At 42.6% G+C, this 25,044-nt stretch overlaps 1 protein-coding gene across 4 annotated transcripts; it reads right to left on the minus strand.

Annotated features, from left to right (window-relative positions):
* Positions 1–567: 567 nt before the first annotated feature.
* SPART (spartin) lies at positions 568–18,571 on the minus strand. 4 transcript variants are annotated; one of them, XM_033146513.1, is made up of 10 exons: positions 18,412–18,571; positions 13,861–14,699; positions 13,511–13,708; positions 12,553–12,657; positions 9,652–9,775; positions 6,748–6,942; positions 6,025–6,183; positions 5,833–5,923; positions 3,978–4,038; positions 1,686–1,817 (listed from the first exon to the last, which is right to left on the minus strand). In XM_033146513.1, the coding sequence occupies exons 2-9, from the start codon at positions 14,668–14,670 to the stop codon at positions 3,978–3,980; spliced, it is 1,743 nt and encodes a 580-aa protein (XP_033002404.1). In that variant the 5' UTR covers positions 14,671–14,699; positions 18,412–18,571; the 3' UTR covers positions 1,686–1,817. The 4 variants fall into 4 exon arrangements, with proteins under 4 accessions (XP_033002402.1, XP_033002403.1, XP_033002405.1 ...); XM_033146511.1 differs by lacking the exon at positions 3,978–4,038 and having other exon boundaries at positions 568–1,817; positions 18,412–18,569; XM_033146512.1 differs by lacking the exons at positions 3,978–4,038; positions 12,553–12,657 and having other exon boundaries at positions 568–1,817; positions 18,412–18,567.
* Positions 18,572–25,044: the final 6,473 nt, after the last annotated feature.

Raw genomic sequence — 25,044 nt, forward strand, 5'->3', positions numbered from 1 at the left:
CTAAGAACATAAGAGAAGCCCTGCTGAATCAAGCCAGTTACGGTATTAATTCTCCTCCATGAATCTGTCTAGTCCTTGACTTAAGTCCTCCAAGTTGGTTGCTATCACTGCTTCCTGTGGGAGCTCCATAGTTCATGTGCTGTGTGAATAGGTATATTGGAATTGAAGCAATGCGACCACTCCAAAACCTTTGCAGGCGCAAACAGTATTAAAAGTTGCATCACATGTGACCGCCCTCTCTTGGCATCATGAACACAAATCAACAGGAATGTACTGTACAATAAAAATATTTCTGGAAGGACATTCTAGGCTACTCCAGGGAATGTGGCACTCTACCCACATAAGCAACTTTTACTGGGATGATAAAAAATCAGGAGGGGCAACTTCCCCTATCTTCTGCCTATGTAGAAGGGAAAAAACACAAATGTTGGATTGTGACATACACGTGTGTTAATGAAATGCAATTCTTCCTAGTCCACCTATACAAAATGCAATAACCGTCTACTGCTTCTCAATCAATCCTCGCTGTAACTTTCATTCAAATAAAAAATGCACTTAACAAAAACATGCATGTTAAAGTTTATTTATAGTTTTCAATCCATACAACATTTCAAGTAGTTAGCTTCTTAACCAGTGGATGTGTCCCTCCAAAGTGCAATCATTTCTCTGTTGCAGACTACAGCACTACAATTTTTAGTATCTACAAAACTTCACAGAAATTGAAGTCAGAAATCTGAAGCAAGCATAGTAAGGGACTCACAATTCCCACATTAATAGCAGATGAATCCCTAGGTAATGATGGGGGTGAAGTTGAATATCTTAAAATGAAATGCATTGCATTCCATCACAAGGCAACAATAATCATTTCTGAATACAGGCTTTTCAATAAGACAAGTTACAGTGCAACAATTCCATATAACAAATACAGGGAGTAACCATTAAAGCTTTTACAGAGCCCAACCTTTTCTTTAGTGGTCTCAGAGCAAACATTGTTCCCACACACTGGCTGGATAACACAAAGTACAATGAATCCAAGTCCTTGCTACCGGAGTAGGCAAAAAAAATTGCCACGTATTTCAATGAAACCTAGGATTACACCAAAGTTTGGTTGACTCTGATACACTAATCCAGGAAATAGCAGTATTCCAGTCTTTGGTTTGTCTTAAGTGTTTGGATTTTCCTAGTTTTTACGAGGAATTACTCAAGCCTAGTCAGTTTATTTAAAGCTAAAAAGTGCATACTATTTGATCAGACAAGTTCAGTTTCAGCCACTATTCAAATCATTAGCTTTCTGAAAAGAATTCTCTAGAAAACAGTTACAAAAATAGTCCCTCTATACATGAAGCTAGAATCTAATTCCAAATTTATTTGAAAAAAGGCATTTAAGCCCTCCTCGTGGAAGTTTGATTCTAATGCAAATTCATTTCCATCATCTAGCTCTAACATTAATACTGGACTTAGAGATTCCAAAAAATCACTCATTTTCAAAGACTTCCCAGGTATGATATATTTAAATCCAGCAATCTTAGGAGTTAGAAATACAACACTTGTTAATCAGTTCAACTCTTTTTAAATAAATTACGTAATAAATTAAGGCTTTGGGTAATTTATTCACACAGTGTCTTCAATATCCATCTTCTTTTTTCTCGTTCTTTTCTATGATTTTATATTCATCCAACACAGCATGGCCTGTCTCCTTTGCAGTTTTCTTCACTATAGCTTTGATTCCAATGTTGTCGATATTGAAAGCTGCCACACCAACATTGATAGCAGAACTCACTGCGTTGTCAGTAGCATGGCCCGCATCATCCCCGTACCTTAATGCAAATAAGGAGCATGTCAATGGAGTTTCCTCATTTGTACACAAATGCTATGATTGTTGTTTAATCTTTGTGTGCATGCCCTCATTCCCAAGTAGCTGCTTAAATTTAATTTGGAAAAACCTGAAATCAGCATACACACTGGCTTGATTCACTTTTGAAACCTTTGCAAAGCACAGAAGAAGATTAACGAAAACAATCTTAATGCTTTAGGGCTGCTAGTCTGTCCCAGTTTTTGTCTCTTGCTTCAGTTATTACTTGGCCTTCAACGCATATTCCAAAGTTGTGCTTACACTTGGTAGGTAGATCAAGCTTTTGTCTCCCCAAAATTACCACATAAAACAGATTTTTTTTGCTGGAGCTGCTAACTAAACCATGTTATACTACGTGCTCTGTGACAAAGAGAAATTTAAAAGCTCCAGGTTCAATAGGTTTTCCCTACAATAGTTAAAGTATAGCTGTTAAAATGTTAAGAGATTTTAAAATAAGTTAATACATTTTATTGTAAAAATAAGTCTGAAAATCTACATTTTTGCCCTGAATAAAAATTAAGAATCACCCAACCCCAAATTATAAAACAGCTGAGAGTGGCCCTGTACAACGCTCAAAGTTCACTTTAAGTTCTTAGTATATGCGTAAATGATGACTGGACAAAGCTATTTCACTTGTTATTTAGTTACTCAATTTCCACAATTATATGAGGATAAATTTTCCCTCTGGTTGGGAAGAATTAAGTAGATATTTCAACCCCATTCCAGTGACGTATTAGAGAAAGCATTTTATCAGCTGGGATTGATGATGAAGGAATCCTGCCGAGTTTAAGTCAAGTTTTATTCACATGTCACTCTGGGATAAACTACGCAAAGGGGACTATGAAAAAATGCTAACAATTCTTTTAAAAAGTAACCAAACAGTGCAATAATACAGCCTACTACTTAAAACGCTAAAATCCTACATGTTAACTAGCTGCAAAAGAGTAACAATACTGTACACAAAAATGCTGAAGCTATCCTTTTCTAATCTACCAGAGTGGCCAACTAAATTTTAAAGCCAAAATACAGTCATACCTCAGGTTACAATAGTTGCGGGTTGCGTTTTTTTCGCGTTACCGAACTCGGCAAACCCGGAAGTGTTTACTTCTGGGTTTTGCTGCACGCACACGTGCAGAAGCACTCCGCATTCTGCGCAGGTCGCGCATGCGCAAAGCGCAATATCGCCACTTGGGTTGCGAATGGCACCCCAGAACAGATTGCGTCCGCAACCCGAGGTACCACTGTACTGAAGTCTCCCTTTGAAACATTGATTGCTGTTGGCATAATCAATACAGGTCTTGACCAAACACAGTAGTAATCTGCCTATTTCAGAACACACATTAAAACTGAATGGAAAAGAATCTCTAATACTATATTTCTTAAAATGTGACAGCATAGCAGCCTTGGAATTATTTGCAGAACACAACAAATCTGATAAAATTAATTGGACAGCAAAAGATTTTCATTTTTGTTAGTTTCCCCATGACATTAGCCATAAACACCATATTAGAAGAAAGCAAAACTGACTCAAGCTGTGCCAAAAGGAAGAAGAGTATTCACACCATCTCAAAACTATGAAGAACCTACAGTGGGCAGGAGTTTACAGGATAAAAGTATTTATTGAATGCAGGTGGATAGAAAAAGTGCCAAGAACTTAAAATATTTTGCGGCAATGCAGAGCTTGTTTGGAGCTTGTTTCTCATATTCTAGTGCAGCTATTTATTGTTAGTGAACAATTAGCATTGCAAGATTTCTGGACCTTTTAAATGCCCAGAGTTTATGATTTGTAGAGGGTTGGGTTCTTCCAGGTTGAAGATCATTTTACTAGGTACATACACTTTTTTTTTTTTTAAAAAAAAGCTGCCTATTATGAGAAACCCAGTAAAAATAATAATATATGAGGTGCATCTGTTATGCTAATGAAAATACTACTAGAGTTCATTGCACACATCTTAAAGTAAACCACAATCCCCTTGGTATGCAACAGAATTTTGATGTGGCCTTTTGTCTTGGAAGAAAAAGTCTACTTATTTCATTTGGATGTGTTTTCTATTATACTCTTACATAAACAGGAGATGGGGTGAATACTTGAATCATTAGTTAGTTGGAGATAACTGCAAGTTACTTATTGCTTTTCACTCTTAGTGGCAACTGAAGACTCATCTCCTTTTCCCCTACTTTTAAATCTAAAATAAGAACAAAAGATTAACACAAACTGTAGTGTACAAACAGAACATGTTCTTCAAACTTGCCAAGGAGAAATATTTCATGGAAATATACCATTATTTTGGCAGAAGGCAACATAGTACAAACTAGTTACAGGTAGGTAGCCATGTTGGTCTGCCATAGTCAAAACAAAATAAAAATTAAAAAAATCCTTCCAGCAGCACCTCAGAGCAAACTATTTCAGTGTATCTGAAGAAGTGTGCATGCACACAAAAGCTCATACCAAGAACAAACTTAGCTGGTCTCTAAGGTGCTACTGGAAGAATTTTTTTATTTAGTACAAACTAGGTGAGCTTTGAACTAAACTTTTTTTAAAAAACAACAACAACACCTCAAACTGTGGAAAGCAACCCAAAATTAGACTACAGTGGTACCTTGATTTACGAACTTTAAACCATTCCGGAAGTCCGTTGTTAAACCAAAGTGTTCTTAAACCAAGGCATGCTTTCCCATAGCAGTGGGGGACTCGATTTACAAATGGAACACAATCAACAGGAAACGAAACATGTTCTTATTCCAAGGTGAAGTTCACAAGCCAAAACACCTACTTCCGGGTTTGCAGCATTCTTAATCCAAGTTTTTCATAAACTAAGCTGTTCTTAAACCAAGGTACCACTGTATGCAGTTACAGATAATTACATAAAATTGTGAAATCTGGACATTTGGGCAAAACAAAAAACAAAGCCCAACAACTATTGTGCCTGCATTTTCACTTTTTGAAATATGGCAACCCTAATTTATATAGACAGAGGCTTCCCTTTACAATTTAAACACCACTCATTCCAATAACTGAAATACATCCAACTGAATATTCAGATGGAATCGGCCTGGCAACAATCCCACTCTGCATTAGGTAAAACCTAAAATGAACTGAAAATCCAATTTAGGGGTGCAGCTGCCCCTTAACTAGAAGTGACCTGTACTTGCTTGACCTTTACACAGCAGCTGCAATTGTGTGTGTTTAGAAGACGAAGTGTTCCAATTACAAAGAGAGAGAGAAAAGCAGGAGGTCCAATTTTAACAACAAGAAGAGCACGCAGGGCAAATTTTCCCCTTGCCTACCACTTATTACCTTGCAGTCCCATTCCTGAAGTGCTTATCTCTCAGTCCAGGTCACTTCTGACACTGCAGGGTCAGACTACATGTGATGTTACTCATGTAGTTTTGCCTTGAGCACAAGCTTTTTCATTTATAAAATGCCAGTACAGGGAGCCTGATCAGTACTGGGCTTTTGGAGAGGAATTTAGGTGGGCTTTGCCCCCCGCTGTAGTCCAGATCAGGTTCCCACATGCCTACAATTCCCATTGGAAAAAGAGCTCCCACTGAAGTGAATCCGGATCAGGACTAATCAGGATTAATACCCCCTAACTGCCCATGCCAGGGTTTCAATCCATACTGATGCTCCCTAAATTGGCATATTTATGAAAGGAAAAGCTTGCGGTCAAGGACAAACTATGCGATTACCACCACATGTAAGAGGAGTAAAGTCCTTGAGGACAGGATCTGCAGGGGAAGCGAGTGAGGGTGGCTCCTTCACTTACACACTCCTCCTCGTTTGCTCCTTCCTTTCCATGTAACTGGGAAAGTTCCACTTTTAGATACATGCAACTGTGATCATCGTGACTAGTTTGGTTCCCACAAAAGCAAAGCATTTTTACTTTTTAGCAAGTTTTGTTTTAACGCATGTAGCGTAGGCTCCCTAGTATTCATGCATCACCAAAATTTATTGCAGAGTAGAGGAAACGTTAACTTACTTGTACTTGACAGTCTGAACCGTCTCTTTAGACACATTTTTAGCAATGCACTTTGCAGCGCTTTCCAAACCATGCCATATTGTTGAAAACCCTGCAAGGAGAGTTAGCTTATTGGAACCGCAAAGTAGCAAACAAACGACGTTCAATAAAAAACTTTCACCACACATTGTGGAAGCGTTATTTTCATGCTACCTTGAACACCACTTGCTGCAACAACCAGAGCACCATCGAAAGTAGATTTTCCATCTTTGTCTTTCTTAAGGGATTCTGGAACCAGTTTGCTTCCATGCTTCTTGACATGGGGGGCTAACTCTCTTCCCACACAACTTGCTATAGAGCACACACCTTCCACTAAAACAGAAAGCATTAAGATAATTTATACGTTACAGAATGTTCTGGTCAGATAAGATTAAGCTACTGAGTTCAATGAACTGTTGAGGATCATGAAGCAAATTTTATGTTAATTGCTCCTTTCCCACAACAATTTTATTTGGAGGAAACTGCAGATATAACAGTAGTGTTTATATTGGCTCTTAATGAAGCCGGGGCGATGAAGACTTCTGAAGGGTGATTGATTTAAAGCGTTTGTAGACCACCCTTCATCCAATACGATTCCAAGACCGCGAACATATAAATATGTTGATATAAATAACGAACCATTCCAAAATGTTAAACAAACCCATATCAACAACATGAGTCAGTAACTAAAAACATACAGCAAGCGAAGGCATCTTTTTTTTAAAGAAGAAGAAGAAGAGCCTAAACATGATGTCGGTTTCTCCCCCAAAGAGAACTTAATGAAAAAGAAAATCAACATTATTCCCTGTCCATTAAAATTTTTAAAAGACTGAAGAAATAAAGCATTATCAATTCCTGTCACTCCTTTTTCAAGGAAACTGGTTGCTCACATCTCACCTAAGAACTGGCTGACTTTCACAGCTCCTCCTGTAGCCTGCTTGGCTACATGCAGCCCTTTAGCGACGGTTGGGTTGACTTCCACTGGATTTTCCTCTGGCTGAATGTGCTCTCTTAGTTTGGAAGCTCCCTTGTGGATTGCTTTCCCGGTATATTCTGCTCCTTTGACCAGGCCCCAGCTTACCCAGGATGCTCCTTTAATGAAACAAGAACAGATTGGCGGACGCAGCAGCAGTATTATCATGTTGTAAGATAGCATTTCCTACACACTTAAGTTCAGGCTACTAAGCTGAAAAAATACAGTCTGAGCTCACACACTGGTGAGTCTCCCATATCCTCTTAATTAGCTATAACTCCATCTTCAGCAATGGTGAAAATAGGAAAGGTTTACCTGTTTCTGCCACAGAATGAAAAAGCAGCTTTGGAACTTGCCCATCTATTTTTGTATCTGCTTATGTAACAAGGACCATTCCACCGTGACACTCCTCTTTGGGGGGAAAACCCTTTCAGCCAGGTCCTTTGCACCACCCTTTCAAGGCAACTATGACAACAAATAGCATTTCATCTCCTAAAAACAAAGCACTGTGACAGCTGGGTCTCCTAACCCTTTACATGCCTATAATGTTAGGGGTCGTTCCTGGGAAGGCACAACAGCATCATTACTCCTCTTTTGCCTCTCTTAGAAGGCCGCATTAGCATCTTGGTATTCTTCATGCCCTAGAGAAGAACTGCAACAGCTATATTGTACCAGAGTAGTTTGTGTTTCTTCTATCATGAGGCCAGGAGATGGTGCACTGTGCAACTGTGATAGCACTACACTTATTTCCCAATGCTACTTGTTCTTTCTGGCCCATGACTGATGCAGCAGCCTTTACACGGTGCTGTTGTAAATGCTCATCAGAAAACATTATTAGTGTTGTACATGGGATTTGCACTGTGTAGCTTCAGAGCTGTTCTATGAGTTATGCAGTAGAATTATGCATTGTACCGTATCAGACCAAATGCTCTGGGTGCCTCATATTTTTGAAAGTGTGCTCTTTCTTACTCTCCCTCTCTCAGAAGCTTCATGCATGTGGTGAGCAAGAGGAGTGGGTTTACGCCAAGCAGGTCAACATGGCAGAGAATTGAATAAAATATTCCCCCTCCCAACCAGTAGTCTAATGTGGTGCAGTCTAGAATTCTACCACTTTGGGCTGCATCAGATGCGAACAGGATTTAAGCTAGTTTGCGAGTCAGCCCCCAGTTTATTCACCCACTAGCATAATTCAGATGACAACCTCCAAACATGCACTAAGCTTGCAAAACAAAGAACACGGAGTTCTTTTTAGCAACCGTTACATAATTACTGAATTACTCTTGCTCCTGGAGATTGGAAAACTATAACATCTTCTAGAGCAGGGGTCAGCAAACATTTTCAGCAGGGGGCTGGATCCACTGTCCCTCAGACCTTGTGGGGGGCTGGATTTTTTTGGGGGGGGGGAGAATGAATTCCTATGCCCCACAAATAACCCAGAGATGCATTTTAAATAAAAGGACACATTTTATTCATGTAAAAACACACTTATTCCCAGACTGTCCGTGAGCCGGATTTAGAAGGCGATTGGGCCAGATCCAGCCCCCGGGCCTTAGTTTGCCTACCCATGTTCTAATCTAGAGCAGGGGTCGGCAACCTGCCACCCATGGGCCGGATGCGGCCCACAAAGACCGTTTTACCGACCCACGAGCCGCCCACAAACTGAGCCGCCGTTCGGCAAGTCTTCTGCACGCTGTGCTAAATCAGCACAGTGCAGCGACTTGCCGAGTGGTGCAGGCGCGATTTCTGGCGTCTGGGCATGCGCAGAAGCGATTTCCGATGCCGTGGACATGCGCAAACGCGATTTCCGGCATCGCGCTGCCCCAGTCCAGCCCACGGGCGATCTCCGTGGAAGTGATCCAGCCCATGGCCAGTAAACCTTGCTGACCCCTGTTCTAGAGCTTATCTCAAGAGCTTTATTTTGAGTTGCCATTTGGTTTTTGGGAATCTACCTGGCAGGGAATTAACTTACTTTTTATCTTTAAGAGAATTTAGTATTTTTATCAAGAGGCAAAGTTTAAACAAACAATTGCATGCAATTAATATGCTGAAAACGTCACATTAATAATAGTAGCAGTAGTAGTAATAATAATAATAACAACAACACTCTTTTACTCTCTACTTCTGAGCCATGTAGACCTGCAGCTAATGGACACTTGAAACTTGTTATTGTACAAGTAACACAGACATACTAACAGGATGTACCCTATCAAGTAGTAAAAAAATTCTATCAACAAGATGGAACCTTTGGACTGCAGATCTTGACCGCAGGTCAATCCATGTAACTGATATAATGTGTGGTAGAACCATTTAGTTTTCTGCTACCTGAGTGCTGAATAAAACTAATGTATCAGGAAACACAGACAATGAAACTATTTCTTACAGAATATATTCTCATGCAAAGTTATATCATGGAAGTGGCTGAAATTAATAGTTTAGCTTATGATTTCAGACTGGAAGACAATTTCACAATATTGCCAGAATGAAGAGAAACTTGGTAGCCCAATTCAGGTGACACATGTGGGCTAGAAGCCGTGACAGTTGAATCCACACAAAGCCTGCCCCCTACAATCCTTGCATGCACCAGCTCCACTTCCAACCTCTGCATGCTGAGTGTGGAAAACAGAGCAGATATGCATGGGGACACTGGGGTTGGAGCCAACAGTGTCTTTCAGATGTTGCTGGACTGCAACACCTACACTTGACCATGCTGACCAGCTTATGGGAGTCCAACAACATTTCGGTTAGTGTCGGTTAGTACAGCTTTACGCCCAAACACCAGAACAAGGTTTATACCAAGGATCAATCTAGAGAATCAATCCTAAGGGTACCTGTTAAGATTCCATGGGCCATTTTCTCACTCCAGTCAGGTAACTCTCTTTCTGTCTCTTCAGATGCTGGCTGAATACGTACAGTCTCGGCCAGGTTAATCGCATCACTAGAAGCTTCTGCAGGCTGCAAGATTGAAGCACATATATATATAGCAAGATCAAAAGCTAAGATAAAGCAAATAAATGTCAAATCAGCCACCGTGTTATTCAACAAAGAAATGCACACTGTGACTATAAAGCTTCCATCTTCTCGCAGATAATTATAGGTTTTACAACAACAACCAAAATGCATCAGTTTTCTTTGTTCATCTGCAAGACAGCTACACTGTGAAATGGCATTTTTGATCACATAATTCCATCCTATTTTACATGCACAGGAACATTACTGTTGCTCCTGCCTTATTGGCATTTAGATATCATACCAACATGGTTTCTTCACCCCTGATTCTTTTCACTTCAGTTAATATGAGCATGGTTTTATATTATAGTTAATGCTCTATTCGCCTTTCAGAACATTTTACACAACAGAAAGACAGGGTAGGAAAGAAAAGTTGCCCAGGTCTACCACCCCCTTTCATTTTAAGGGGAAACACAGTTCTCCTTATTCTGTATTGTTATGTGTCTTTACATTGCTTTTCTTTGTTCAGGAAGGCATGACTGAAACAATGAAGCGTTTTGGGAGCTGGGCTGGATTTATTCCTCCTCCCCATACAGATTTACAAACAACGAAAGTGCATTCATTCTATTTTTTCTCGGCTTTACACATTGTTACTGCCAAAACAAGACAAAGTTGAGCATGTGATGGGTCCTTTCTTAGAGAAGACACCCAGCTAACAGGCAAAATGTCTGGGATTCGGAACCAGACACCACCCCATGAATTAAAAGACTGCAACAACAAAGATAGAAACAACTACATTAAACGTAACTTGTTTTCACATTAGATTACTATGAAGGATTATTCTATGTCAGGGGTGGCCAACTCCCAAGAGACTGTGATCTACTACAGAGTTAAAAACTGGCAGTGATCTACCCCCTTTTTTGGGTTCAGGTCAAAGTTGTTGAGCTTTTTTTGGGAGGAGGAAATCCCCATTTTTTAGGCATTCAGGTCAGAGTTGTTGTTGAGCTTTTTTTAGGGAGAAGGAAATCCCTGTTTTTTAGGAGTGCAGGGCAAAAAGAATTAAGCATTTTTTAGGGGAGCCAAGGTCATTGAGCTTCTTTGAGGGATCCAGTGATCTACCAATGATCTACCACAGACGTCCAGTGATCTACCAGCAGATCACGATCTACCTGTTGGACGTGCCTATTCTATGTGATCAAATGAAGGTATTATCACAGGCAATGTTATCGTCACAGCTCCAGACTTTCTATATCACTTTGGAATTAGTAAGGTTCAATTCCAATATAAATTTTCTCCGCACAGGAAGTTCACACAAGCAAGTACACAAGGATGTTGCATTAGAATGCAAAACTGACATGGATTTTGTATTTTCTGTGTAGCATCTTTTATGCATTTATGAAACAATATGGCATTGTAAAATCAGTCCCTAAGTATAAGCAGGATGGCTGCTACTGCATTAGAGTGAACCAAGGCAATTCTGAGACATCTGCTCAGGATTCTAGCTTGACATCCTATTTCGTCTATATTGCCTAACATACACACTTGAGAGTTTAAAATAGCCTACACTCATGTGAACAGCAGGAACCCAATATAAGCAAGCGACTGGTGTGTATTTCTGATTGATCCCCTCTAAGCTACTAAAGTGAGTCACAGGCCAAAGCTCAATCCATTTTGTTAAGTCATGCCATTATGTACAGTTGCTATGAATATACTCTTAAGAAGTTCTGCATTAGGTTATCTAGAGCTCACAAAGCCAAACATAATATTGTTCCCATTTTCCCATCTATTCCTAAACATTACATTATGTTGAACTGGGTGGTTCTGTACTTTAAAATTCGAGCCATTCGAACATTCTTGACAGCGTTAAAGATATAGTAACCTGCAATGTCACAATCTTCATTTTTTTTAAGGGAATTAATAAGTTAAGATCTAAATAACCATAGCTGTTCTAGAACTCACTCATGGTTCTTACAAATATTAATTCCTCAACAATTAAAAACTCGTAAAAATGTCATGTCCAGGTTTATAAGCACTTAAAAAGCAGTTTACTGCTTTGGACATCATGGGAAATGGAGATTTAACAAATAATTGTATCTTCTTTGAAGCTATTAGCATGAGGAGGGAGCACAGAGATCAACAGAGATAGGTAGCCTTTTGTCAGCCTCTGTAAAATATGGGGTGTCCTTTGGAGACGGGGAAATGGAGAAGAGGTTGTGTCTCACCACAGCACAAAGGCCAGAGCCAGTTAAGCCCAACCTGTCACACACTTATTCCAGAAATTGGCAACAGAATTAATTAGCTTTCAGTTCACACCTGCTCTCCCTGAAAATAATAGAAGTTTTCTCCAGCCTTGGGTCCATTTCTCATAGCCCGTGTCCTTCATCTATTTTGGTTCATCCCTGGTAACTTCTGATACCTCAACCGTATTCTATTAGTTGAGACATACAACAGTACCCACTGGGCCTTGCGGCAGGGGGAAGGGTTGTCCACTAAAGATTTTTTGTGCTTCTGTAAACCTCAGGGACCCTCCACCCTGCAGATACTCTCATGTGTGGGTGGGCGTTGTTCCAGCTGCATTAAGGACTGGCACTCGGAGAACCAAGACTGCTACTGGTATACATGATTAATATCTTCAACGTTTTCATTATTTGTTCTCTCTCCAAGAGCCACTGTTGGCGGCAGATACATTTTTCAATAAATACCACAAAGCAAAGTAATTTCCATTTCTTAAAGTTTAAAATGTGTTGGCTTAGTAAAAGTTTGCCACCACCTCTGAAGTTTACCTTGGCTCTGAGATCAGATCTTTGTTTAAACAGATCCTCAAAAACCTCTGTGTAAGATCTTGAGCGTTGGGACGGTAACCCTAGTCCCTCATGGGATCCTGGAACCTGTGATACCATATCAAGGACATTAATAGATTCACAAGTTCAAAGGCTCAAAAAGGAATCTGTTAGGCACTGTTGTACACCATCAGACAATAACATCACACAGCGGAGAGAATTATCCTTCTCATGAACCGCATGCAGGTGAATTCATGCATTAGTAAACATCCCCACAGGTGAATAAGTAATTGCAAGATCAGGTTGTTCATCACCATATGGCAAGTTCTCCAAGAGATTAGAAAGTATTTTAACATGTTAAGACAAATGGCAAATGTTCTCACTTCTTTTGGTGATTAGTTTTCATTTCATTGCTAAAAATGTGCCTTTCTAATTATAGGTATGCCTTCCTCTAACACCTGCCGTTTAGATTTCCCACCTTCTTAATACTGACCTCGTTTACTAGAGTGATCGTCTCTCGGATAACCTTTCCCTGCACTTCACGAATGAACTGTGATCTAACAGATTCTTAATTGTCTTAGAGAGACTTCCTATATATGTAGCATTTTAAGATTTTGCTTAGTCATCGTTGCACTCTGAGCAAGTGAACTGGATGTGATACTTCTGACACATTGCAAGCTGTAGTAATGCCTCTCTAAGTCTGCTCAATAGATCCTGCAGGGAAATCATTATCAGCCTACTTGCCCTGCCCTTCACAGCACCACACGGTAAATTTATTTTCAGATGTTGCCCAGCCTCACCATAAAACATGCTTTATATTGCCAAAGGTAAATCCTTGCAGAGGCAATGCTGAAATTCATTTATAGTGCGCTATGAAGCAGTCAGTTTAACAGCTCATCAGTGTCACCCTGTGATAGTTGTGCATTGAAATTATTCTGGATGGTGGCATAACACTGTTTACCTGCACTCTAAGGTCAGACATCTGTTTCAGCAGATCTTCAAACAGTTCTCTGTCAGCAGCTGGAAGTTCTGAAGATAACACTACTCCCACATAGGATCCTGGCACCTGCGACATCAAGTCAGGGAACATGTAGACTCCTGTGCTACAGGAGAGGACAGGAGACTGGTTGCACATAAGAGGATACAGCCAGTCACAAACCTGGAAAAGAGAAGACCAAAATAACATTTTGCACAGAACACTGTGGATTCAAATGAATGATACATTAGCACTCATGTCATAGAACCGTTAGCACTCATTTCACGGCTTGTGAACGGCTGTGGCCAGCAACACAAACAAAATGTGAAAGTTACCTGAAGGAAAGCAGGGGGGCGATTCTGGGCCGCTGCTGCATCCGCGTCCAAGAACTTCACAATGCGAAGGTATCCGGGATATGAGGGAGCACTCACTTGTCCGTCAGGACTCACAAAGAATATCTGCACCCCGTGGGGAATGAGGATCAGTTCGTCAGCATCTACCCCTAACGTCTGAACAGGAGGGGGCTGTGTGCATTTCGTGTAGAAATCATCTCCTACCGAGGAGAACTCCCCAGAGTCTGTCCCGTATGACACAGTGTAGTGCCCACCCGTGGCCTCAGGTGTATAAGCTGGGGGTTCTTCACTGGGCATTGCAGACGAAGGACTCATCACAGCAGCTTGCCCTTGGCTTGTACATCCAGCATTTCCACCTGCTGCAGCCTGGTGTGATGGAGTGATCAGTGAATTCGGCACAGGAGGCCTCTCTGGCTTTTCTTTGGCTGGAATTGTTGGGTATATCCTGGGTGTTTCCATAGGAGGACACATGGCAATGGGTTTAGGCTGTGCATTTTCATCTAGAACGCTTAGGCGTGCAGTAACGTTTTGTAGCGTCTCTCTCATTTTTTGCTGCATTTGCCTGGCAGACTCCCATCGGTCCCCGGTGCATTCGTGACCTTGGGACGGGACGCTAGTTCCCCTGAGCAAGTGGTCAATACCCTGCCTGTAATAATTCCTTGCTTCTTCCTTCTGTCCAAGCTCATCTGCATTCAGGGCTTTATTAACAAACACAAATGCTTCCTTGTACTCTTCTTCAATCGTCTTCAAATTTGCACCCTCTTGCGCAGCTGAATCCCGTTCTTGATACATTACGGAAAACTGGATCACTGCAGGAGTAACTGGAGACAAAGTGGAAGAGAACACCTCCATTAAAGGATACCAACTATACGGCTGTCAATATGAGAGAGAGAAAACACTCTGGAGCTGCCATGTCATGTATAGCAAGCAGTAACAGCTTGAATTAAGGGATATATAGTGATCCTAACTTCCCTTAAAAAAGGCTTTGGGTGGTATTCAACTAAGTTTTACCTAACTTAGCCACAATCATTAATTTCAACAGGTCTACTTTGAACAGGAATAGCATTGGATACATAATCTTGATCTGCAAAGCACTTTTACAGCATTATATAGCTGCTGTGCTTCTATAGTTAACCTTTAATGTACACAAACAATTGAATTATTATAATTATTACTATTATTTATTAACTTTATACAACACCCTTCTTCCGAAGATCTCAGGGCGGTTCACAAGATACAGGATAAAAGCACAAAATAAATAATTAAAAACACTCAATGTGTGTGTGTGCGCGCACACACACACACTTAAAAGGCCATAGAATATTAATCAGCCAAAGGCCTGGTTGAAGAGGAACATTTTTGCCTGTCACCTAAAGGAGTATAATGAAGGCATCAGCTGTATCTCCCTGGGGAGAGGATTCCACAAACAGGGAGCCACTGTAGACAAGGCCCGTTCTCGTGCTGCCACCCTCTGGAGCTCCCGTGGAGGAAGCACACAATGAAGGGCCTCTGGTAAAGATCACAGAGTCCTGGTCATTTTATATGGGGTCCTAACAATCCCCTCCCCAAGTCACTTAGCACACTAGTGTTAATGGTTGCCTTTCAATGACTTGAAAAGCTCTTGAAAGCTATTTATATTGCATGGTATTTCAGTATTTCTTCTGACAGGCTGATATGCTGCTGTACAGCTCAGGTTTCCCACCATCTGCAAACTTACAGCAAGTTTATATAACCAGTGACAACAAGGGATAAAAGCTGAATACAGTGGTACCTCTGGTTACGAACTTAATTCGTTCTGGAGGTCCGTTCTTAACCTGAAACTGTTCTTAATCTGAGGTACCACTTTAGCTAATGGGGCCTCCTGCTGCTGCCGACGCGTGATTTCTTTTCTCATCCTGAGGTAAAGTTCTTAACTCGAGGTACTACTTCCGGGTTAGTGGAGTCTGTAACCTGAAGTGTTTGTAACCTGAGGTACCACTGTACAGCTAACATTTCCATGTCTATGTTCACAGAGCGCTGCTGCCACCATCATTCTGCCCACATGGGGAGATGGAGGGGCTGAGCCAACCTGAGATGCATCAGATCCTGAGCTGTAACAGCTCCAGGATGGAGTAAGTTAGAAAAAGCATTTTCTCTTCCCCCCCCCCCCACTGCCTGTTGCTCCTTTGGGACTGCTCTGCTGGTTATTAAAAAAAACTGCTTCAGTAAAAACATGGGAAGCAACAAACTTTTTTTTAAAAAAAACCTGTCATTCAGAATTGTTCAGGGGTAGGATGGTTTGGAAGTATAAAACATCCACCACAAGTACAATTGTAAACTCGTGATGTTTCGGGAACAGTGCTCTTTTGATTTGCTCCAATTAGCAATAAGCATGCAACAGAGCTAGCTGCTAAACAGCAACCATCAGCAAGGCACATGAAAGAGGAAGGAACACGGTCATAGGCTTATGGTAGACTGTGGCCGGCTTTAGCCTTTTGAGCTTCAAAGTTTGGCCTCAACTTCACTTGACTAGACACAGGCAGTTAATAAGCACCATAAACTGATCAAAATTGCATAGTCCGAGAGAGCATGATACAGTTATCTTGCTAATACTAAGTGGTCTGGATCTGGTCAGTATGTGTCTGCTGCCAAACCTTTTCAGGCCTCCGACCCCTTGGTTCCACAAACTCATACCCAGTGCGCCCTAACCTATAAAAAACAATATTAATAATAGCTGTTTGCATAAACCACTAAGGAAGTTGGTAACACAATAAAATTCAAAACAGTAACAATTAAGTGCATATTTATCCAAAATCTAATTAAAACTATTTAGTCTTATTCCATAAAATTAACTTGATCCAGCGCCAACCTCCCACTTTGGAAACCACTAATCTAGAATTGCATGTACAACACCTCGAGTTTCATGGGATGCACATGTGGAAGGAACAAGTACACAGCTTGTGGGAACTTCTGAATCCATTGCTGTCGCTTGAGGCTCAGGTGGCATTGGTTGGTGGTGTAGAGTGCCTCCCATCAGCTTTGGCTGGTGACTCAACTTCACCCCTATTTGGACCGGGATAGGCTAACTTATGTTGTCTATATTCTGTTAGCATCTAGGTTACAGGTAAAGGTAAAGGGACGCCTGACCATTAGGTCCAGTCGTGGATGACTCTGGGGTTGCGGCGCTCATCTTGCTCTGTAGGCCGAGGGAGCCGGCATTTGTTCGCAGACAGCTTCCGGGTCATGTCTCCAGCATGACTAAGCCGCTTCTGGCGAAACCAGAGCAGCGCACGGAAACGCTGTTTACCTTCCCACTGGAGTGATACCTATTTATCTACTTGCACTTGATGTGCTTTCGAACTGCTAGGTGGGCAGGAGTTGGGACCGAGCAACGTGAGCTCACCCTGTCGTGGGGATTTGAACAGCCAACCTTCTGATCGGCAGGCCCTAGGCTCTATGGTTTAGACCACAGCGCCACCTGCAATGAGTTATACGTGGGGCTGCCTATGAAGGTGGTTTGGAAATTTCAGCTAGTGAAGAACTGAGAAGCCAGGTTGCTCACTGGGGCAAGATGGTTTGATAATAATGATAACAATGTGCTAAATAAAAAAAATGCCCACTTCAAAATACACTATTTATAGATTAAATGAGCAGTGACAATGCAGCCAAATATCTCACACTCAGTTTAAAAGACAAAAGCAAGAAGGTGCAAGGAAGCTTTTTCTAAAGCAAACATACACACAAACCCCCAATAAACTTGTCTGAAGCCCAGTGTGCCATTTGGGGGGGGGGGGAGAAAGTCCTGCTGAACTTGCTTCAGAGTAAACAAGCAGAATGACAGGCAGCCCTCCTTACAGCCCGACAGACTTAACTGGGAATTAAACCTCATTGAACAAAGTGGCCTTAATTCTGGCGACACAGCCAGGGCACCAAGCTGCAAGGTAAATGCAGGCAAAGACACCAATGAGGCCAGCAAAGCAATCTCCTCCCAGAGTTAAGACGGTATGACTGATAGGAAGAAAGTCCACTAGGAAGTTACTACCAGCCAAGGAACCGGCTGCTGCTTCCAAAGATCTCTCCTCTCTCTTACACACACACACACACACACACACACACACACACACACACACACACCTGGCCACAACCTCCTGAGACAGGGCCATGGCTCAGTGGCGGAGCCTCTACTTTGCAAGCGGAAGGTCCCCGGTTCCAACCCCGGCGCCTCCAGGTACGATGAGCCTTCTGCCCCAAATCCTGGACAGCCGTTGCCAGCCAGTGTACGCACAACTGACCTAGACGGACGGACGGCGCTCAGTGCCCAGATCCTTTCCCGCCCCCACAAAAAAGCAAGGCCTCCGAGCATACGCAGAGTGCATTTTCAGCAACAGAGCGGCAATGATGTGCTCCACGCACGCAGGGAATCAAGGAGGGGGAGAGGGAAGGCGTCTGGAAACAGGAGGCAAGCGAATGGTAACTGTTAAGGAATTGATCTCCCTAATTACAAGGAAGCTTCTTCCCCCGCCCTTCCTCGTCCTGGCTTTCCCTTTCACTCACGGGAAGCAAGCAGCAGCGACCTCCCAGGCTCCAGCAAGACGCCCGCCCGGCCACGCGCCGCAAACGACCCCTCCTGCCTATATCTGCTCCGCTCCAGCTGTTGCCACTTCGGCCCACGCAGCGTCACGTGACCCGCTGCCGTCAGCGGCTTGTTGTCCTAGCCGCCTTCCCGCCCACTAAGAAGCTTCTGGGCTGCGTTGCAAGACGCTTCGGCCGCCAGGGGGCGCTCTGCGGTGCGCGCGCGCTCGAAAACAAAAAGTTTTGCTGAATTCACTGTTCGCTTTACACTGCTGTACTGTATATATGCAATTGTGTTTGATGTAACAGCGGGGGCGACGCCTGGTTTTTGTTTTGTTTTGTTTCGTTTTTTACGTGATTATGGATTATTGTGAGCCGCTTTGAGCCCGATGATTGTGGTTTGAAAAATGCGATGCAAATATTAATTCCATTCCCATCACCCTGATCAGAGGTTCCCAAACGTATTTGGCTTACTACCGCCCACTTTTTTGAGGTGGGATTACTCAACGCCCCCCTAGAAATATACCTTCTTTACGCGAACAAACAAAAAGATGCAGTGACAAATTTGCGTTCTTTTATGTTGTTGTTGTTGTTCAGTCGTTCAGTCGTGTCCGACTCTTCGTGACCCCATGGACCAGAGCACGCCAGGCACGCCTATCCTTCACAGCCGTTCTTTTATGTACAGTATCTATATTTCTACAACATTGTAAAGAAAGATGTCCAGTGCTGGATTTATGTATAAGCTAAACAAGCTACAGCTTAAGGCCCCAGTCTCTCGGGACCCCCCCCCCCCAAAAAAAAAAATTAAAGGGAAAAAACTGGATGTACATTTCCAAAATATAAGATAAAAAACAAAATAAAAATAAAACCTACATACAGCAACAGTGTTTTATGTTGTGTATGTCAGTAATGGTCCCCGCCTGCTAAGCTGCTCCCTAAAATATCGCTGGTTTTTTTCATTTCTATATATATATATATATATATATATATATATATATTGTTGTTCAGTCGTGTCCGACTCTTCGTGACCCCATGGACCAGAGCACGCCAGGCACCCCTATCCTCCACTGCCTCCCGCAGTTTGGCCAAACTCATGCCAGTCGCTTCGAGAACACTGTCCAACCATCTCATCCTCTGTCGTCCCCGTCTCCTTCTGCCCTCCATCTTTCCCAACATCAGGGTCTTTTCTAGGGAGTCTTCTCTTCTCATGAGGTGGCCAAAGTACTGGAGCCTCAACTTCAGGATCTGTCCTTCCAGTGTGCACTCAGGGCTGATTTCTTTAAGGATGGATAAGTTTGATCTTTTTGCAGTCCATGGGACTCTCAAGAGTCTCCTCCAGCACCATAATTCAAATGCATTAATTCTTTGGCGATCAGTCTTCTTTATGGTCCAGCTCTCACTTCCATACACCACTACTGGGAAAACCATAGCTTTAACTATACGGACCTTTGTCGGCAAGGTGATGTCTCTGCTTTTTAAGATGCTGTCTAGGGTTGTCATTGCTTTTCTCCCAAGAAGCAGGCATCTTTCAATTTCGTGACTGCTGTCACCATCTGCAGTGATCATGGAGTCCAAGAAAGTAAAATCTCTCACTGCCTCAATTTCTTCCCCTTCTATTTGCCAGGAGGTGATGGGACCTGTGGCCATGATCTTAGTTTTTTTGATGTTGAGCTTCAGACCATATTTTGCGCTCTCCTCTTTCACCCTCATTAAAAGGTTATTTAATTCCTCCTCACTGTCTGCCATCAAGGTTGTGTCATCAGCGTATCTGAGGTTGTTGATATTTCTTCTGGCAATCTCAATTCTGGCTTGGGATTCATCCAGTCCAGCCTTAGGGTGCCTATATTCTGCATGTGCAAATGGCTTTAGACACTTATTAAATTGCCATATAGCATATATTCAGCACAAAAAACAGTGACAATTTGCTGTTGACAAAGGACAGCTGGACATATAAAGGGCCCCATTACCCAGTGGCGTCGCAACGGGGGGGCGGTGCGCTCCCAGTGCTACATCTCCAGGGGTAACAAGGCATGTGGGTTGCTGGCAGCACCACTCCAGCGCCATATGGATGGTGCCGGGATCCTCTGCTCGCCACTACAGCCGCATGTAGAGGATCCTCCGTTCGCGGCTGCAGCGGTGAGCAGAGGATACCAGCACCATCTGTACAGCGCTGGAGCAGCGCCGCCGGCAACCTGCTCGAGTGGCTTCCTATGCCTATGCCACTGCCATTACCTTCAGTAGCTTAGGGCCTCATCAAACCTAAATCTGGCCCTGAATAGGACACATTGAAGGGAGGGCATTGTCACTGTCCTTCAATGGCTCCTGACTTGGTGGTAAACGTCATTACACAACAGATGAAACATGTATGAACAGTTTTTCAACATTTTCTTCTCTTCTTTGCTTCCACTGCCCTCTTAGTTTTATCCAATGGCCCCCAATTGCACCCAAGGCTGCTACCGGCCCCCTGGATTGTTCCAGCACCACCCCCAGGGGGGAAATATCGCCCACTTTGGGAAACTCTGACCCTGATGTGAGCTTGAGAAGATCAGTAATAATAACTGCAGCAACAAAATCCATGTGGCGAACAAAAATGAACTCACTCTATCTGCAATTGGATACAGGCTGCTGCTACACCCCAGAACTCTGGGAATTGTATTTTTTGGGGGAAGTGGTGGATTAAAACCCTCACACAAATGTAGTTTGCAAGCAAGGGATAGCATCTGATGGTGGGAAGGAAAGGAGCCAGCCTGGCTTGCTCCTGTTGCTTTAACAAAGGTCTTCCCTGCTAAGTAATCAGCATGGCATGGAGCTAAGCCTTCTCTCCCCAGCTGCAGTGGCACAGTGTGGGTTGCTGGTGCCTGGAGCGGAGCAAGTGTTGCAGCCCCCTGGGCAGCTAGCATGGGAACGCATGCCAGTGGTGTGTGCATAGAGCCAGTGCAGAGGGTGAATAGAGCCTGCCTCTAACAGGCTCCTTGCCCGCTGCCTCCTGACTAAACCAACCTGCCTGCCACCACACCTCAGCTGCCAGGGCTCTGTGCCTTCGTGGGGGCACCTGATTGTGCTCCCTAAAAAAAATGTGCGCTTGGGGGCCATGTCCCCCCACGCTACCTGGCCTCTGCACAGCTGTAGTAGGGGGCCAGGTTCAAAAGATGGGCAACTCTGTTTTGAGAGAGACCATAGGAACAATTTCAGCACCATTCAAGATCTGAAGTCTAGCTGTTATTTTCTCCGGAACTTAGCTTGAGCATGAACAGATCCTAGAATTCCTGGCAAAATGCTGGATGAGTTTCTGCTGAATTTCTGTCTGTTGTGCAATTCTTAAAGGGATGGAAAACCTTTCAGAACAATAGTGGCAATAGAGGGTTTATAGCGCCTTAGGGATAGAAGACCACAGATTTGTGATGTGTTGTGTGATGAAAGGTTTCATACACAAGAATGGGGAAATCTTGTGTAAGAAAACTTTTCTCTTTTCACCTGGGAACAGCAGTTCTGTCCATTCATGGATTTGGCACTCCAATCGCATACCATGACTCCTATAAGTGCCAGGGTTCAGAATGCCAGAGACATGGCAGTTCTTCGTTACTGAAGAAGCTAAATTCAGCTGCACCTCTGAGACACCTGTTCTGTTTTCACCTCGAAGCTGCATCCTGAAACAGACTGCCCTCACCTGGCTGCAGGGCGACAGTGGCCTTGGCAGTATATGCACACACACATTTTTATCTTGCTTTTCCTCCCAAAACGTGGCCTCCAGAGTTATAATAAATGTAGTAAATACAATAAAGTAAACAAAACACCACAACAATTAAAGAATACAGCAGCATGTATTTTTAACATTTCAACCCCCCTTTGTCACTAGATGGCAGTCTTTTCATTGCTTCCAAGTTAAGGAGAGCATGACTAGTCAGATTTTTAGCCCAGTTTAGGAAATGTAGTCTGATGTAATCTGAAGTCACATTTTCCCCTCCAAAACCTGTCATTTTCAGACAATGTATGTGGTCGTTATCAAATTTAGCTGAGAAAATGTTACGTACAAGTTTGACTGATGACCTGTATTTACTTTGTCCAGTTTGCTGTATTCAACATCAAAATCCTGCAACGGCCTGTGTTGGAACATGCAAAAAATGATATTGTGTACCATTCAGGCTGTTTGCTAAGAATACATAAACTGCACACCCAGGTGCTAGTCCAGCCTTCCACATCTTAAAATCTTCAGATCTTAAGGCTCCTTTCGTTGCAGTATGTAGGGCTGAAATATCTCCTCTATTTCCAGGATAGCATGTTCTTTTTTGTGGGTATGTAAAATGAGAGTCATCACAGTGATCCATAGTTAAAAGCAGAAGTTGGCAAATGTGTCCTCTTTTTTGCTCTTCAAAATATGGCAACCCTAAAAGTAACTGAGAGGCTAAACTGAGGTGCAAATGGAATAACCACAATGATGGGTTTTCTGTCTGGTTTTGGTCAAGGGAGGGGTGCATGTTCAGATCTTCACTCAGCCATGAAGCTCTCTAGGCAACCTTAAGTCAGCTGCTCTCGCTCAGCCTAAACTACCTCACAGGGAAGTTGTGAAGCTAATATGGATAGGGTGGGGGGAACCATGTTTGCTGCCTTGAGCACCTTGGGGAAAAGGCTGGAGACAAGTGCAACATATACAATAGCCAAATTTAGGTCACCACCCAAATATTATTCCAAATTTTCTAACAGCTTTACTGAATTCTGTGATGCTTTCATGTTTATTGCAGAAGCTAGGGGTGCAAGTAGACAGGACAGCAGATCTGGGATCAGATATCCTGTGTTTATTTGAAGTTAAAAGTAGCTGAGGGACGCGGGTGACGCTGTGGCATAGCTGTCAACTTTTCCCTTTTCTTGCGAGGAATCCTATTCGGAATAAGGGAATTTCCCTTTTAAAAAAGGGGAAAGTTGACAGCTATGCTGTGATGTAAACCACTGAGCCTTGGGCTTGCCGATCGGAAGGTCGGTGGTTCGAATTCCCGCGATGGGGTGAGCTCCTGTTGCTCGGTCCCAGCTCCTGCCAACCTAGCAGTTCGAAAGCACGTCAAAGTGCAAGTAGATAAATAGGGACCGCTCCGGCGGGAAGGTAAACGGCGTTTCCGTGCACTGCTCTGGTTTCGCCAGAAGTGGCTTAGTCATGCTGGCCACATGTCCCAGAAAAACTGTCTGCGGACAAACGCCGGCTCCCTCGGTCAGTAAAGGGAGATGAGCGCCGCAACCCCAGAGTCATTTGCAACTGGACTTAACTGTCAGGTCCTTTACCTTTACCTTTAAAAGTAGCTGAGGGGTGTGGACTGAATCAGGTTGCAGCTGTGGTAACAAAAGAGGGGGATTTAGCTCCATCCCTACATCATTTCACTAATTTCAATCCTTTCCGATTGCAGAATCTGCCTATGGCAGAAATAAACAGGTACCTATTCCACACCTTTTTCAGGGGGAAGTGTTAAAGCAGGAAGACCTCGCTCTCCCATAGAACCTTAGTCTTCTGCAGCTGCTAAAAATGCCCCACAGAGAATCTAATCACAGATCCCCTGCCGTATCATATGGTTTGATCCTAATCAGGCTCTGCTCATAGGTGAGAGGGATGGTCAGTGTATGGATTGAAGCAATAAAGAGTTTACTGTGGGTCGCAAAGATCAGGTGTGCATTCAGTTCCTCCTATGGCTCATGGCGACTGCAGCTAAGTATCATTCAAAGCTTGTCAGGTAGATCTGATTTGATGTACTTAGCAGAATGAATCCTCAAAAAGGACGTTTGAGGGGAGTTTGTTTTTGTTCAATGGCTGGATTCCTAGGAATCACAGCTGAGCTCTTTCCTAGGTATTCTCTTGTGTGCAAATGTTTGGATCAAATGAATATTTATCCAATAAATTGTTAAAACATCCACAACATATTCTGGTCTGTTGTGCAAATAATTCAGTTTTTAAATATACATAAACATTTTTTAAAGGATTTCTCTAATAAAACAATGAAAAGTTCAGTGGCACCTTAAAGGAGACTAACAAATATAATGTTGTTTAAATGTCAGGTGGTGATGTGGTTTTTGGACCTGGAAAGCGTTCCTTATTCCTAAAGGAACCAAAGCACTCTATGAAAGTCTATTGAGAGGTGTGTTTTTTTCTTACATCAGACTCGTGGCTTGAATTTGTAATGAAATGTTAGTTGAAAATTACCCTGACATAACAATTAAAACAAACATCAACACATGTTTTAAAGCAACATGTCTTTAGTGGTGTGATTCCACAAGTGGAGAAATTGTTCCTAGCTTGTTTTTAAAAAGAAAAAAGAAGCATAAAACCATCCTTTCTCTGCTTGAACACATTACAAAAGAGCCAGCTTATTCATGGATGCAGTTTCCCACATTTTATTTAAACAAATTAGATTGTAGCCAATGCTAGTCCTACCCAGAGTAGACTGGTTGAAATTAAGAGCCCAAGTTAATCATTCATACACACACACACACACACACACACACACATTTCAATGGGTCTACTCTGCATCAGACTATCTATATAATTGGGCTAAAAAAAACAAGTTGCACAAGGAGATGCCCATAACTGTTTACAATTTACTTGTTGCTCTTTTGAGGCCATACTATTATAACAAG

The sequence above is a fragment of the Lacerta agilis genome, chromosome 4 (genome assembly GCF_009819535.1).
Source record: "Lacerta agilis isolate rLacAgi1 chromosome 4, rLacAgi1.pri, whole genome shotgun sequence".
Classification (NCBI taxonomy): domain Eukaryota; kingdom Metazoa; phylum Chordata; class Lepidosauria; order Squamata; family Lacertidae; genus Lacerta; species Lacerta agilis.